Source organism: Microtus oregoni, unplaced genomic scaffold (genome assembly GCF_018167655.1).
Source record: "Microtus oregoni isolate MIOR12 unplaced genomic scaffold, Mior012 000046F_ref0000063, whole genome shotgun sequence".
Taxonomy (NCBI): Eukaryota; Metazoa; Chordata; class Mammalia; order Rodentia; family Cricetidae; genus Microtus; species Microtus oregoni.
The window spans coordinates 14,421,257-14,438,396 of NW_024543220.1; the positions used below are offsets into that span (position 1 = coordinate 14,421,257).

General features: G+C 45.6%; 1 protein-coding gene across 5 annotated transcripts in view; it reads left to right on the forward strand.

Annotated features, from left to right (window-relative positions):
* CUNH6orf89 (chromosome unknown C6orf89 homolog) overlaps window positions 1-17,140 on the forward strand; it is a 36,118-nt gene that overhangs the window by 9,966 nt on the left and 9,012 nt on the right. For 4 of the 5 annotated variants that reach the window (XM_041635073.1, XM_041635075.1, XM_041635076.1 and 1 more), the window contains exons 2-4: window positions 466-557; window positions 6,841-7,048; window positions 7,636-7,849. In XM_041635073.1, the coding sequence (XP_041491007.1) occupies window positions 6,860-7,048; window positions 7,636-7,849 (403 nt within the window). In that variant the 5' untranslated portion in view covers window positions 466-557; window positions 6,841-6,859. The remainder of the gene's footprint in view (window positions 1-465; window positions 558-6,840; window positions 7,049-7,635; window positions 7,850-17,140) is intronic. The other variant, XM_041635072.1, reaches the window with a different exon arrangement.

The window sequence follows — 17,140 nt, forward strand, 5'->3', positions numbered from 1 at the left end:
CTCACACTCACCTGCCTGAGGCAGTCATCACTTGTTCAGTGTGCCTGCGCCTGCCACCTGCTTGTTAGTAACATAACAGTGTCTTGTCCCAAGGGTAACCCCTGATGTCCATGTCCTTCACCTCATGTGACTTGTGTAGGCGGTTAGCCCATCCCAGCATCATTAGAAGGGTAAGTACAAGACATTTTAGGAGTGAGACTAAAGTCATGTGACCTTATTAGAGTATATTATCTATTTCATTAGTATTTATTGTTGCTATTTCACTGCTGAATTTGTAAATTGAACTTACTTATAAGTGCACACGAAAACGTGGTGTGTCTAACAGTTCAGTACAATGTGGTTTCAGGCTTGCGCTGGGTGTCTAGGAACATCTTCCCCATCGCCAACAGAGGACGACTGTTTGTCAAGGGTGGGACAGAGGCCTTGGTTTCCTAACCCCCTGGTGACCCTCCTGTGCCCTTGCAGGGTTAAACCACTGTTAAAGAGTCGAGCTCATTCTTCCGAACTTCCCTCCGAGACAAAGCTCCTTTCTGCCAGGCTGGACCCCCTTTCTGGAGGTAAATGGATTGTCTGTCTTCAGGTCTCAGCTGATTACTCCTGCTCGTGCTCAGTGCTCAGCGGTGACTTTGTGTTTCATGCGTCTAAATGGGCAGGATTGCTGTTAGCTAATTAATGTTATACCCAACCAATGATATTCTCCCTGATAATTCTTAGAGTCTCCAGTTTAAACAGGAAACTGCTGTTTCTGCAATCACTAGTCACAAAAGAATCACATGGTATTATTATCATTTTATTCCCTTTGAATGTGTTCTGGGGTTGAACCCAGAGCCCTGTCCTTGCCACCTTGTGTTTTCTGTGGCAGTTACTGGAGTGCTGTGGTGTACCATAGCTATCTTTCCTTCACAGCCCTCGTTGCTTTTGTGCCTAGTGATGCTCTATAAGAGTAGCAATATGGGGCTGGAGAGATGGCTCAGAGCTCCTCTTCCAGAGGTCCTGAGTGCAATTCCTAGCAACTACATGGTGGCTCACAACCATCTGGAATGACATTTGGTGCCCTCTTCTGACATACAGGCAGAACATTGTATACATAATTAATGAAATATTTTTTTTTAAAAAAAGGAATAGCAGTAGGATTTTTATGATTACAAAATCATTACAGAGATCCCCTTATTAATCTTTGGAAATGTCCCTAATTTTGTTTGGGGGAAGGTTGGGGGTTTATGTGTTCCAGGCTGGCCTTGAACTTGCTTTGTAGCCAGAATGACCTTGAACTTCTGATCCTCCTGCCTTCCAAGTGCTGTTTCTTACAGTTCTGGAACCCAGGGCTTTGTATATAGTGAGCAAACTTTGCTGACTGAGCTACATCCTCAGCTCCCAACCCCGCCCACTTGTGCTAAGATCACAAGGTTTGTGCCACCAGTACTTGGATTGAAATACTGCATTTTCGTTTGTTTGGTTTGACGCCCTCTAGTCCCTCCTGCTTGCTCATCGAGAGTAGCTTTGTGGAAGGAATGAGGTCCAGACGAAGTGCGGGTGCAGCTGGCTTCAGATGCATCTTTTCACCCAGAAATTAAAGCATTGAACTGGTGACTTGTAATGATTGTTCTAGTCTGCACACACTAACAAGTAGTTTATAACTGGGAACACATGCAGTAAAAGAATCTCCATTGGAGGGCTGGGCATAGTGGTAGATGCCTTTAAAATGCCTTTATCTTTAAAATATTTTATTTTTTAGTGTGCATGGGTGTTTTGCCTGCCTGTGTATCTGTGCCTTATTGCAGTATCCTTAGAGGCCAGATGGGGCATCAGATCCCCTGGGACTGGAGCTCTTGATAGTGGTGGGCCCCTGTAGATACTATGAATCAAACCCAGGTCCTCTGGAGAAGCCAGTGCTTTTAACCACCAAACCATCACTCCAGCCCTAATGTGTGCTTTTGTTTTTGTTTTTGTTTTTTGGTTTTGTTTGTTTGTTTGTTTGTTTTGAGACAGGGTTTCTCTGTGGTTTTGGAGCCTGTCCTGGAACTAGCTCTTGTAGACCAGGCTGGTCTCGAACTCACAGAGATCCGCCTGCCTCTGCCTCCCGAGTGCTGGGATTAAAGGCGTGCACCACTATCGCCCAGCTTTTATTTTATTTATTTATTTATTTTTTGTAATGTATGCTTTTGATCCCAGGCCAGAGACAGGAGGATATCTGTGAGTTCCTGGCCTGCCCTAGACATTCTGTGAGCCGAGGGTAAACTCCTGGTCCCTCTGTTTCCACCATACAGATGTGTGTCGCCATGCCCCTGTTTACTCAGTGCTAAGGATTGACCCTAGGGCCCCATGAATGCTAGGCAAGCACTGCCAACTGAGCCACCTCCCCAGACAGTAGACTTCTAGAAGAATCCTTTTATAATTTGTTTTGCTGATCCTCAGCTAGTTTATCATTCTCTTTGTCACCACGTATATGCACGTCTTTATTATATGCACCAGACATTGACCTCTGGTAAGGATATGCACTGTCTGTGGCCTGCCCTCATAGACCTCAGAGGCCAGTGTCTGGGCAATAGGAAAGAAAATGCAGTGTAAAATAAAAAATGCCACAGCAGAGCTAAGTTCAGATTCATAAACTTACACTAGACCTTTATTAAGATATAATTTATATGTCACAGAGTTCACCCACGTGAAAAGCATGGTTTATGCTCACAATTTGTATAGCCGTCATTGGCATTCAAGATGAGGACATTTTGTCACTCTGGAGAGAGGGCCTCCAGCTACTGCCGTTATCCTTGGATCTCTCCACTCTTTTCTCCAAGCAAGCATCAGTCCACTTTTTATTTGTAGACTCGCTTGCCCTCTGGGTGGTCTCTGTGGTTGTCTTCCACTTGTCACGGTGTTTTCAAGGCTGGGCCACATAGCTCGTATTAGTACGCCATCACTTTTTATTGTCCTGTGATAGTCTGTAAGTGGCTGTATCACACTTTTTCCTGACTTCATTGCTTCATTGAATTGCTTCTGGTTTAGGACTGTTGTGAATAATGCCACTGCTAACATTTGTCTTCCAGTATTTGTGTGGACATATGTTTTGAGTTCTCTTGGGTACATACCTGTGAGTAGAATTGTTATATGACATGTTAACTCATTGTCTAACTTTGTAAACTGACAGCTGTTTTTCCACAGTGCCTGTACTTTTACATTTCCATTAGTAGCTTCTGTTTTTGGGTTTGTTTTTTTTTCCAGTTCTTGTTTCACACACTTTATTTCCCAAATGATTTTAACTTCAAAACTTACTGACATGGTACATGTGTATTCCTTTAAAAACAAACAAACAGTAAAACAGGGTTTCTCTATGTAGCCCAGGCTGGTTTGTATTTGATGTGTAGCTAAGCCCAGATTGACCTTGAAATCTTAATCTTTCTGTCTCAGCATTCTAGGTACTAAGATTAAAAGCCCTCAAAAGGCTGAGGCAGGAGGATCAGTAGTAGAGTGCTTACCTAGCATACGTGAGGCCCTGGGTTCAGTCTCCAGTATTACATAACACACAGACACACACACACACACACAAACACACGTCTTCAGCCACTGGTAGTGGACCAATGGGATATCCATTGTAAGAGAATGAAGTTGGATCTTCCTTTATATCACACAAAAATAAAATTTAAGGTGGTTCAGAAAACTAAATATATAAGATAAAATTATAAAACTTCTAGAGCCAGGCAATGGTGGTGCACGCCTTTAATCCCAGCACTTAGGAAGCAGAGGCAGGCAAATTTTTTTGAGTTTGAGGTTAGCCTGGTCTACAGAGTGAGTTCCAGGACAGCCACGGCTACACAGAAAAACCCAGTCTCAAAAGCAAAATAATAATAATGAAATTAAAAAAAAAAAGCTCTTAGAAGAAAACTTAAAGAAAAACCTCTTTGTGGCTGGAGAGATGACTCAGTGGTTAAGAGCACTGATTTCTCTTCCAGAGGGCCTGGGTTATATACCCAGTACACACATAGTGACTTACGACTGTCTGTCGCTCCTATACCAGGGGATCTGGTGCCATCCTCTGGTCTCTGAGTGTACCATGCACACATAGGGCATGCAGCCATGCACCCATATACATAAAATAACCTTTAAAAATTAAAAAAAAAAAACAACTCCGTGAGATTGACCTAGGCACTGGTTTCTCCCGTGTGATGCAGAAGCACAAGTAGCAAAGGGAGAATTTGGACCTCTGCAGAGTGTAGAAGCTGTGGTACAAAAAAAGCCATCAAGAGAATGAAATTGGGGGGCGGGGCTCTTACAGATCCAGTGTGTGCAGTGCTAAACTTCTGCTCTCCACAGTCACCTGTGCGTGCACATGTGTGCGTGCACACATATGTGCACACACACATTTATAAACTTAAAAAAAAGAAGAAAGGTACAAAAAGGAAGTCAAATAGAATCTGCTATGGTGGTGCACACCAAAGGATTAGAATTCAAGGAAGGCCTTTGCTACACATCAAGTTTGAGGCCAGGCTGGGCTTTATGAGACTTTTCTTTTAATGACTAAATAATTTTTTTTTAAGAGACAGAAAGAAGCCAGGCGGTGGTGGCACATACCTTTAATCATAGCACTCAGGGAGGCAGAGGCAGGCGGATCTCTGTGAGTTTGAGGCCAGCCTGGTCTACAGAGCTCCAGGACAGCCAGAGATACACGGAGAAACCCTGTCTCGAAAAACAAAACAAAATAAAACAAAAAAAAAAGCAAAAAAACAAAAAACAGGGCTGGAGAGATGGCTCAGTGGTTAAGAGCATTGCCTGCTCTTTCAAAGGTCCTGAGTTCAATTCCCGGCATCCACATGGTGGCTCACAACCATCTGTAAAGAGGTCTGGTGCCCTCTTCTGGCCTGCAGACATGCACACAGAATATTGTATACATAATAAATAAATAATAAAAAAAACAAAAAACAAGCAAAAATCTTTAAAGAGGCAGAAAGAAAGAAAGTGAAATAGAACTGAGCCTTTGGTTCAACCCTAGTATTGCCAACAGGAAGAGGGCAAGCTTAGATGTCTGAAGGGAATGTTTGCAATGTCTGGTAAGGGCCTGCTGTCCAGGACAGAGCACACTGAAAATTCCTTCAGATTAATAATGAGACAGCTCTTCCTGTAGAAGGGGACTCTCAGTGGCCTATGAGCACCCAAGAAGATGCTCAACATCACCAACCTTCAGAGAAATACAGATCAAAACCGCAGTGAGCCACCACCTCCCATCCCCTGGGGTAGCTGCGTTCTAAAGTCAGGAGCAGAGCTCCGTGAAAACTCTGTGGACCCCTGCCTGCTAGTGGTGTGAGCACAGCAGCCCACAAGAGGAGCAGGTTGGATCTACCTTGTAGGCTCTCTAGGAGATTCTGATGTGCAGGCTGTGTTCAGAGCAGTGGACCAAGTGTTTAGGCAGAAAGGAGGCTATCTGAAGATGCCCAAGGGAGGCAGGAGGCACAGAGGGAAAAAGGAGTGCACTCGTGTGTCCTGAGCAGTAACATGTCAGGTGTCTGCTCTGTGGAGCTGCTCGGCTGCTTGACAGGTGCAGCATCTTCTTACTGAAGATCCCACATGCTCCATGCCAGGAGTTGTCAGGGTTAGAAGTACTTTGAGACTGAATAGGCAACCAAGAGGACCCTCTGCTTTTAAGGGGCGGGGGAGGAATCCTAAGCTTGGTTCCTCCTATATGAAAAAAATGTTGAATGTATTTAATTTAAAAATTTGGGGGTCCCATATTTGCTGGCGAGATGGCTCAGCAGTTAAAAGCACTTGTCTGCTTTTCCAGAGGACCTGGGTTCAATTCCCAGCACCCACATCACAGTTCACAACTGTCTGTAACTCCAGTTCTAGGGGACCTGACACCCATGGCAAAACCAATGCACATAATATTTTTTTTAAAAAAAAAAATTCTTTTTTGAGGTTTAACTGTGTAGCCCTGACTGGCCTGGAACTCTATAGATCAGGCTGGCTTGGAACTCACACAGATCCACTTGCCGCTGCCTCCCGAGTGCTGGGATTAAAGATGTGCCTTACCGTGCACAGCCTGGTTAAATGACATTTTATGAGTCATGCATAAACTGGATGCAGTGACCTGTCTGGGACTGTAATCTCAGCATTGGAGAAACTAAGTCAAGAAAATCACTCAAGCCTGAGAATTCTAATACCCTGAGCAACATAACAAGATACGGTCTCAAAACAGAAAACAAAGCGATAGTTTGAAAAGTATTGTACAGGGAGGGGCTGGAGAGATGGCTCAGAGGTTAAGAGCACTGGCTGCTCTTCCGGAGGTCCTGTCTTCAGTTCCCGGCAACCACATGGTGGCTACAACCATTGGTATTAGGATTTCATGCCCTCTTCTGGCCTGCAGGTGTACATGCAGAGCACATAAAAATATATAAATAAAATTTAAAAAATAGAATAAATTAAAAAAAAGAAAAGTGTAGACATTGTCTTTCCATGCTCATTGTGTTTGGTCTGCTGTAGTTTGGGAGTAAAAACACAAAATTTGTTGCTTCAGGGTCAAGAAACATTGTTGGGCAGGAAGCATTTTTAAAGAAACTGTCATCTGCTGGGCGGTGGTGGTGCATGCCTTTAATCCCGGATCTCTGTGAGTTCTAGGACAGCCAAGACTGTTATATAGAGGAACCCTGTCTTAGAAAAAAACAAAAAGAAAGAAAAGAAACTGTCATTTGCCAGGTGGTGGCGGCTCACACCTTTAATACCAGCATTATGGAGGCCAGCATGGTCTACAGAGTGAGTTTCAGGACAGCCAGGGCTACATAGAGAAACCCTATCTCAAAAAAAAAAAAAAAAGGAAGAAGAAGAAAGAAGCTCGTTGTCCTTTGTTCTCTCCAGGGATTTCATCTTGGAAGACATGGATCTTGCTGCTAATGAGATCAGCATCTATGACAAGCTTTCAGAGACCGTTGATCTGGTGAGACAGACAGGCCATCAGTGTGGAATGTCAGAAAAGGCGATCGAAAAATTTATCAGACGGCTGCTGGAGAAGAATGAACCTCAAAGGGGACCACCCCAGTACCCTCTCCTCTTAGCCATATATAAGGTAAAGTGTTGCTTGTAGAGCCTATCTCAAGGGCTTCAGCTTCCCTTCCTGTAACTGCTGACTGATCCAGTACTGAACTAGGTGGGGTTTTTTTTTTTGTTGTTGTTGTTGTTTCTTTGTTTTTGTTTTTGAGTTTTTGAGACAAGGTTTCTCTGTAGCTTTAGAACCTGTCCTGACTGGCCTTGAACTCACAGAGATCCACCTGCCTCTGCCCGTATCCCCCAGTGCTGGGATTAAAGTTGTGCACCACCAACCACCCAGCTCTGAACTAGGTTTTCCTAGCATAAACCAGCCATTATCCTTGCTGTCTGTTGCTAGGAAATGTGACTTTTGTGATGTGAAGTGAAAGCTGTGTGTGTAGTGAGCATAGCCCCTGGTTGTGGGGTGGAAGCTTGGGGAGCCTTGCAGGCCTCACAGCTCTCGAGCTTTGACCGCCTTTGGAGAGCAAGCAAATGGCTCGGTTATGAAAGTGGATCAATTCTAGGTATACTGGAAATAGCAGAAGAGGCTTGCTTTTCTCCTCAGTGTTATATATGGAACTTTCTTGTTGGGGCAATTCTTAATGCCACTCTTGTCTTTCCTTCTAGGTCCTCCTAACTCTGGGATTAATCTTGTTCGCTGCCTACTTTATAATTCAACCTTTTAGCTCGTTAGCACCTGAGCCAGTGCTTTCAGGAGCTCACACCTGGCGTTCACTCATCCATCACATTCGGCTGATGTCCTTGCCCATCGCCAAGAAGTATATGTCAGAGACTAAGGGCGTTCCTCTGCAACGTGGAGAGGAAGACAAACCCTTCGCAGGTAGAAGGCTGCACTTAGAGATGGGTGTTCTTTTTGTTTAATTGTTGTGTTTAAGATAGAGTCTCATGTTGCTGGACCTGTCCTAGAACTTGATTTGAGCCTCAGGCTGGCCTCAGTCCCACCAGTGCTGAGATCCACTTTTCTTGATGATACTTAATAGAAAATGATTTATTGGTATCTAATAAGAGACATCTTTCTAATATCGTCCTCATTCTGTCATTGCTAAGACTGTGAGATGAATTGTATTATTCATATTTTGCAGACAGGAAATCTAAGGCACAGAGAAGTTAAACTTGCTCGAGAAACATGTCTGGTGGAGCCAGATTCAAATTCTCTAATGTTAGGGATGGAGTCTGCAGAAGGGCTGCCCTCTCTCTAGACCCTCTCCCCTGGGGTTTCTGCGTGTGGTGGCTAGCTCTAACCAGGCCCTCGCCCTGCTTTGTCCTACTGGGCTGTCCCTCTCACCTTGCTCTTTATCACTACCACAGTAAGTCACGGTATTAATGCAGCTCCAGGGGATGGCAGTTTTCCCCACAACCAGGTCAAGAGACACTTTAACAATCATGGAGCCACAGGGACTCGGTTAGAAAACAGTGTCATAAGGGATCACGTCAAACCTACGTTTTGAGGGCTGGAGAGATGGCTCAGAGGTTAAGAGCACCGACTGCTCTTCCAGAGGTCCTGAGTTCAATTCCCAGCAACCACATGGTGGCTCATAGCCATCTATAATGAGACCTGGCACCCCCTTCTGCCTTGCGGGCACACATGGAAGGAATGCTGTACACATAATAAATAAATAAATATTTAAAAAAAAACCCTACATTTTGAGAAAGCATAGAAGGAAGGCTGTTGCTCAGGGTATTTGGGATCTGAGTCTTATCTTCTCTTTCTCCTTTTCCACGCTGAAGATTAAAACCAGGCCTTTGGACAGTCAAGACTAGAACTATACTCCCAATCCCCCTTTAGATTTTGAAAAAAAATTTATTAGTATCATGTGCATCATGTATATGTGTGTGTGAGTACAGGTACATGTGCGTCCTGTGTGTGTGTGTGAGTACAGGCACATGTGCATCCTGTGTATGTGTATGTGAGTACAGGCACATGTGCGTCCTATGTGTGTATGTGAATACAGGCACATGTGCATCCTGTGTGTGTATGTGAATACAGGCACATGTGCGTCCTGTGTGTGTATGTGAATACAGGCACATGTGCGTCCTGTGTGTATGTGTGAGTACAGGCACATGTGCGTCCTGTGTATGTATGTGTGAGTACAGGCACATGTGTGTCCTGTGTATGTATGTGTGAGTACAGGCACATGTGCGTCCTGTGTATGTGTGTGAGTCCAGGCACATGTGTGTTCTGTGTGTGTGTGTGAGTACAGGCACATGTGCGTCCTGTGTATGTATGTGTGAGTACAGGCACATGTGCGTCCTGTGTATGTATGTGTGAGTACAGGCACATGTGCGTCCTGTGTGTGTATGTGAATACAGACACATGTGCGTCCTGTGTATGTGTATGTGAATACAGGCACATGTGCGTCCTGTGTATGTGTATGTGAATACAGGCACATGTGCGTCCTGTGTATGTGTATGTGAATACAGGCACATGTGTGTCCTGTGTGTGTGTGTGAGTACAGGCACATGTGTGTCCTGTGTATGTATGTGTGAGTACAGGCACATGTGCGTCCTGTGTGTATGTGAGTACAGGCACATGTGTGTCCTGTGTATGTATGTGTGAGTACAGGCACATGTGCGTCCTGTGTATGTGTGTGAGTACAGGCACATGTGCGTCCTGTGTATGTATGTGTGATTACAGGCACATGTGCGTCCTGTGTGTATATGTGAGTACAGGCACATGTGCGTCCTGTGTATGTGTATGTGAATACAGATACGTGTGCGTCCTGTGTATGTGTATGTGAATACAGGCACATGTGCGTCCTGTGTATGTGTGTGTGAGTACAGGCACATGTGCGTCCTGTGTATGTGTATGTGAATACAGGCACATGTGCGTCCTGTGTATGTGTATGTGAATACAGGCACATGTGCGTCCTGTGTATGTGTATGTGAATACAGGCACATGTGTGTCCTGTGTGTGTGTGTGAGTACAGGCACATGTGTGTCCTGTGTATGTATGTGTGAGTACAGGCACATGTGCGTCCTGTATATGTGTGTGAGTATAGGCACATGTGCGTCCTGTGTGTGTGTGTGAGTACAGGCACATGTGCGTCCTGTGTATGTATGTGTGAGTACAGGCACATGTGTGTCCTGTGTATGTATGTGTGAGTACAGGCACATGTGCGTCCTGTATATGTGTGTGAGTACAGGCACATGTGTGTCCTGTGTGTGTGTGTGAGTACAGGCACATGTGTGTCCTGTGTATGTATGTGTGAGTACAGGCACATGTGCGTCCTGTGGGTGTGTGTGAGTACAGGCACATGTGCGTCCTGTGTGTGTGTGTGTAAGTACAGGCACATGTGCGTCCTGTGGGTGTGTGTGAGTACAGGCACATGTGCGTCCTGTGTGTGTATATGTGAGTACAGGCACTTGTGTGTCCTGTGTGTGTATGTGAGTACAGGCACATGTGCGTCCTGTGTATGTATGTGTGAGTACAGGCACATGTGTGTCCTGTGTGTGTGTGTGAGTACAGGCACATGTGTGTCCTGTGTATGTATGTGTGAGTACAGGCACATGTGCGTCCTGTGTATGTGTGTGAGTACAGGCACATGTGTGTCATGTGTGTGTGAGTACAGGCACATGTGCGTCCTGTGTGTGTGTGAGTATAGGCACATGTACGTCCTGTGTGTGTGTGTGTGTGTATGAGTACAATGAGCACTCACGATCGTAGAGGACAGCTTCAGGAGTTGGTTCGCCTATTGACGGGGTTCTGAGGACTGAACTTGAGGTGTCAGGTTTGCCTGACAAGCACTTGTACCCACTGATCCATCTTACCAACCTGCTCAAGCCCTGGTTGCTTTCTGTTTGTTTAGTTTGTTTGTTTGTTTGGTTGGTTGCGTGTTTTTGTGGTATCACTTCGTTTGTCCACATTTTCTTTATAACTTTCCTCTGAAGCCTTAGGATCCAGGGTCTCAGAAAATGTTTCAGGAAAAAGACTCTCCCTGACCTTTATAAAATCATAGTGTCATTCGTTTAAGCCTGGCTTTGATAGCCATGAAAGTCGTCTTTGAAAGCTATCTGTATGCATTTGAGGAAGTTATGAAAAGGTTTTCCAAATCATATCAAAACCAGAGGAAGGGAACATTGTATGATAAGAACGCTGCGCCAGACGGTGGTAGCGCACACCTTTAATCCCAGCACTCAGGAGGCAGAGGCAGGCAGATCTCTGTGAGTTCAAGGCCAGCCTGGTCTACAAGAGCTAGTTCAGGACAGACTCTAAAACTACAGCAAAACCCTGTCTCGAAAAAAAAAAAAGAAAACAAAACAAAACTCTGCACCATGATTTTTTTGTTTTTAAACTGACAGGAAACATCATATTTATTTATTGCCATACAGTTGAACAGCAATTTCTAGTACCACAGTTAGCAATTCTATTGGAAATGTGAGCACTTACCCTAATTGGCATTTTCTATCAGATTTCTGACGTAGACTCTGGATGCCACTGAAAATATTTGCATTAAAGATACTCATGGCTGCCTACCCAAGATGGGACCAGCATCGCTCCATCATAAATGGGGAGGGCTCAAGAGACCCCGCCCACCCTGAGGAGCAGTTAAGTGTTGCTGGTTCAGCTGGGTAGCCACTGGTGTCCATGCTCTAGCAGGAACACCCCCATATACACTCATACAGACAACCTGAATTAAGCCCAGTGGACAGTTTTCAGTCAGAACTTACATTTGCACTGGGAAGGCCTGGGCTGGCCCTCATGTAGGAAGCTGTCTCTACTTACTGCATTCTGACCCTTCTGAGGAAGGAGGACGTGGATGCAGTGTCATCGAGGAGTTAGGAAAATGGTGGGCCCGTCATTGCTTCAGAACTAAGGAATAAGTAAGGCTTAGAGTCCATGCCACAGCCCACTGTGAAATACTTGGGTCTGTGGTGCTGGAGGCCTTGTTGGTGCTCAGTGAGTTCTGCTGAGCTGCCCAGCCCTGCCTTGCCTCTCTTACTTGCAAATAAGCTCCCCTGTGGTGAGAGCTCCGACCAGCACCTGCACACTGCGCTTGGTCTTTGTGCTCATTTCTCAGCCTTCACAGACTCCCTTAAGTGTTTGTGGCACCTCAGAATGTGGGACGTGCTAAGATGGGGACTGGCTAGCTTGCCTAAAGCTGGAGAGAAACAGCCGGACTCTTGCGGACAGGGCTCTATTGGAATAGCTCCAGTGCTGTGCTCCTCAAGTAAAGTGAGTGGCGAAAGGTTGCCCTGTCCATTCCCGCTTTGTGTGAAAATGGCTCTGGGCATGCTGCCTTCGACATAGGGCACCTTGAAAAGGTCACCTGTGCAACAGGAGCTTTCAGAGTCTGATGAAATAGTGAGCACAGGCCATGGGAATGAGGGCCCTTTGTCACTGGCTCGGCAGATTCTTCTGAGCACATCCCTAGAATAGGAGGTCGGGCATGGGTGTAGTGAGGAAGCGGTGGCGGGGTTGCGTCCCGCCACCCGGCTAGCTTTACCCGAAATAATTACATGGAAACTGTATTCTTTTAAACACTGCTTGGCCCATTAGTTCCAGCCTCTTATTGGCTAGCTCTTACATATTGATCTAACCCATTTCTAATATTCTGTATAGCACCACGAGCTGGCTTGCCAGGAAAGATCTTAACCTGCGTCTGTCTGGAGTGGGAGAATCATGGCGACTGCTTGACTCGGCTTCTTTCTCCCAGCATTCTGTTCTGTTTACTCCGCCTACCTAATTTTCTTGGCCTAATTTTAGGCCAAGCAGTTTTCTTTATTAGTTAACCAATGAAAGCAACAGATAAGATACAAGACCCACCTCCATCACATGGGGAGCCATGATGAGTGTGTCATGGCTGTTTTTGTCGTCATTCTTCTGAGGTTGTGTCAATCTCCTCGTCCAATGTTCTTCCCCAGGGGAAGGTTCTGAAAAGTCAGCGCCACCCCCTCCTCCATGTATGTCCTGCACTGTTCTCAGCTGAGCCCTGAGCGCCTTAGGCCCCACCTGCAGAGCAAGAGCTTTGTGCTTTTGTTTTCTGCGCTGCCCTTTACCCAGAAAGGGGTTTAGTCTTGCCTTCTGCCAGGGTAATAATGTGTGTGAAAGGCCTTCCCTACTGAGAATTCTAGGCTGTGCCCAGTTTTCTTTGTCAACAACTAGGCCTCCACAGTAGGTCAGCCCACCCACTCTTCTGCAGAGGTGCCCGGCTGTGAGAAAGGGTGGGAGGGTTCCTGCACACGCACTTCAAGGCTGTGTTTGGTCTGGTACACTGAATTTGACATTTCAAACAGTGGAATGATCCAGACCCCGGGGAGAACTTGAAATACAGGTCATGAGCTTTATTGAGCTCATTTTTAGTGTTTTAAAGAAAACAACAACAACAAAAGCCGAGTAGGAGAACTTGCGATGAAAACACATGTCATTTTTATCTTGAGGTTGGTATTCTGCAGAATGGGCTGGGGTCTGACTGTGCCTGAGAGTTGGCTCCAAGGTGTTCCCGTCTCAGTGACCCTTGGCCTGGTTTCTGAGCTAGCTAGTTGTTAGAGGAGGGTATCTGGAGTAACAGTCCTGGGAACTAGGGGAAGATGGGAATTGCTGAGTGCCTGCCTGCCTTGTGTGCTGCAGGTGAAGTGGGGGAGGACAGCGGCTGAAAGAGTCAGAGAGTGGCATTTTAAGAGCTGAAGGCAGGTTCTGAGCCAGGGTGGCTTGGTGCCCTCTCTGCTGCTGCTGGCATTTTCCCACTGGCTTGGCAAATCCTGCCACTGTTAATGTCAAACAAAACCTTTGTGGAGAGACAGAGGGCCAACTGAGTCTGGCCACATCTCCCTGCTGTTTGGATGCTGTGGGGTGACGTGCCTGCCCCTCCATGCCCCCTCACCACTATACTCCATGGCTGACCATTCCTTCTCAGTGATCTCAGGGCTGTGTAGTAAGCAAATGTAGCTCTCCCTCATGACGTGGGTAGGCTGTGTTACCCAGTCCTTACGGTCCTTTTCCCTCATTTTTCCCCTTGCTTTGCTGGCCACCAGGCTGGTATCTGTCCTGCTCCTGTCAGGGGCTGCTTAGGTCTGTCTTAGGAGAGACTCAGTCTTAGTTGATAATCCTGGCTTAAGTGTTCCTGATCTTCATGGGAGATACCTAATGAGTCTAAAGACCATAAAGAGACATAAGAGTTTGTTTTTAAGAAAAATACTCTGGCCTGGCAAACCAGCTCAGAGGGGTCAGGATGCTTGCCTTGCCATCCTGTCAATCATATAAAGGTGGAGAAAGAGTACTGACTCCATTCTGACCTCTGACCTCTGTATGCATTCTGTAGCAAGCATGCCCACACACATAAACAATAATAAAATACTTAAAATATTTTATACATGAGCCTAGCCAAAAGACTAAGAAGCAAATTTTCTTTTTTCTTTCTTTCTTTTTTTTTTGTTTTTTGTTTTTTGTTGAGACAGAGGCTCTCTATGGATCGTTTTTTTTTTTCAGTATTTATTACATTTTTGCTTTTGAGACAGATACAAACAAACCATTCTCTTCCACCACACACACACAAACAGCCATTCTTGTTTTTTTTAAAGTGCTTTTCCCCTCTACCATTTCTCTGTGAATCTTTATCTTTAGTGGACCTGAAATTTCCTGTGTTAAATAGGCTGGCCTTGAACTCAGGTCTACCTGCCTCTGCCTCCTGTGTGCTGGAATTAAAGGTGTGGAACACCACTACCCCATTCCTTTCATGATAGTCTTACCTTAACCTTCTAAGTGCTAGAATTACCAAAAGTGTGTACCACTACGCTTGGCCTAAAAACCACTTTTGTTTACATAGATATATACATATGTATGGTCCTCCTTAGATCATGTGTACATAAAAATCTTTATTTATATAATACTGTTACCTAGACATACTATTGATTTCTAATGCTACCAAAATAAAGTATGGCAGCCTGGATAGCTCAAAACAAGAGAAATTACCCTGTGGAAATTCTGGGAGCAAGGATCTGAAACGGAACATTGATAGGACTGTGCTCCATACAAGCCCTTGGCACTGCTTCCAGCTGCTCGGAGCAGAGGCTTTGACTTTCCTTGCTTGTGGCTCCATTCACTGCCTCATCTTCACACGTTGTCTTCCCTCTGTGGTTTCCTGCGTCCCCTCTTCCTGTAAGGGCATCATTCGGATTAGATTCAAGGCCCATTCTCCATCAGTATGACCCATCATAACTGTGTCTGCAAAGATAGAATTTCCAAATCCAGAAAGGATAGGAATGAGGGATTGATATTCATCCCACTGCGTACTTTTGAAGGATTTTGTGTTTTATGCCTTTCTTTAATTTGGCTAGTGTCCACGTTTTGTTTATCACTGCAATGTGAGGTGTTTATATGCACACACCTTTATGTCATGTACTGTTGTACTGTATAATCCTGGAGCCAGACATAACTATAATTCCAGCTCTTGGGAGGCTGAGGCAGAGTTATCACAGTTTAAGGCATGGCCAATCTGAGCTACATGGTTGGATATTCTTTTTCTTTAAGCATCATCTGTTTGTTTGTTTATTTGTGTGAGTGTTGTTACAGCAGTGCACATGGGAAGGTCAGAGAACAACTTTCTGGAACCATTTCTCTCCTACCATTGTACTCTAGTTAGCAAGCTTGTGCCAAAAGCACACCCCAAGCCATCTCACCTGCCTAGTAAGACATTTGACATTGTCTTTACAAACCAAGGGGTAGGGGTGTGGAGAGATGGCTCAGTGGTTAAGAGCACTAACTGTTCTTCCAGAGAACCCAGGTTCAGTTCCCAATGTCCACATGGCAGCTCTCTGTCTGTAACTCCAGTTCCAGGGGACCAGACATCCATGGCAAAACACCCTAAAGAAGAAAAGAAAGACCAGGCATGGTGACACATGTCTTCAATCCATGAATTTAAGAGGCAGATTTCTGTGAGATTCGGGCCAGCCAGAGCTACATAGTACAACCCTGTCTCCAAAAGTGGGAGGGAGGGTGTTGTTTAATCTCAGTACTCTGGAGGCAGAGGCAGGTGGATCTCTGAGTTCACAACCAGCCTGGTCTACATAATAAGCTCCAGGACAGCCAGGGCTACATAGAGGGATCCTATCTCAAAACAAAACAGAAAACAAGTGCTGGAGAAATGGCTCAGTGGTTAAGAGCACTGGCTGTTCTTTCAGAGGATCCAGGTTCAATTGCCAGCATTATGATCGATCCTTGGAGTGGAAGCAGCAATTGGTAGCAGCATATCCCTTCCGAGTTGAGGTGGAGCATTGTCTTATAAGCAAAGGCAATTCACTGTTCCCCAAAACAGCCAGAGAAGTCTCTATCCCTTCTGCCTTAGAGTCAGCCCTCATCTCACTCTTCCTTCCCAAAGTCGGCCTGGCCTCCACACAGGTGTGCATAGAACAGCAGAGTGTGTGCACGCATCCTAGTGTGGGAGCACTATGTACTGCCTGCTCCGGGATGGAGGTGCTCAGACTTCCTAGTGTGGGAGCACTATGTACTGCCTGCTCCGGGATGGAGGTGCTCAGACTTCCTAGTGTGGGAGCACTATGTACTGCCTGCTCCGGGATGGAGGTCCTCAGACTTCCTAGTGTGGGAGCACTATGTACTGCCTGCTCCGGGATGGAGGTGCTCAGACTTCCTAGTGTGGGAGCGCATATGTACTGCCTGCTCTGGGATGGAGGTGCTCAGACATTCCAGGGCCAGGTCAGAGACAGGAGAATGGTGTAGCTAAATGTTTGTTTGTTTTTTTTTTTGTTTTTTTTTTTTTTTGGTTTTTTGAGACAGGGTTTCTCTGTGGTTTTGGAGCCTGTCCTGGAACTAGCTCTTGTAGACCAGGCTGGTCTCGAACTCACAGAGATCCACCTGCCTCTGCCTCTGTCTCCCGAGTGCTGGGATTAAAGGCGTGCGCCACCACCGCCCGGCTTAGCTAAATGTTTGTAACTGTTATGCTCTGCTGAGTGATTTGATTGAGGACATGCATGTATGTGTTAAAAAGATTTTATTTCCACAGTATAGAAAATCATACAGAAAGAAGTGCCTCTCCTTCCCCACCCTCCAGACCTGCTCACAGGGATCTCCAGAGGAAGACTGGTCCTTCCCTGTCTGTGTTTGTTCCTGGCTCAGCAGCTGTCCTTCTGAACCTGTCTGCCCTCTGTCTCTTCCCCT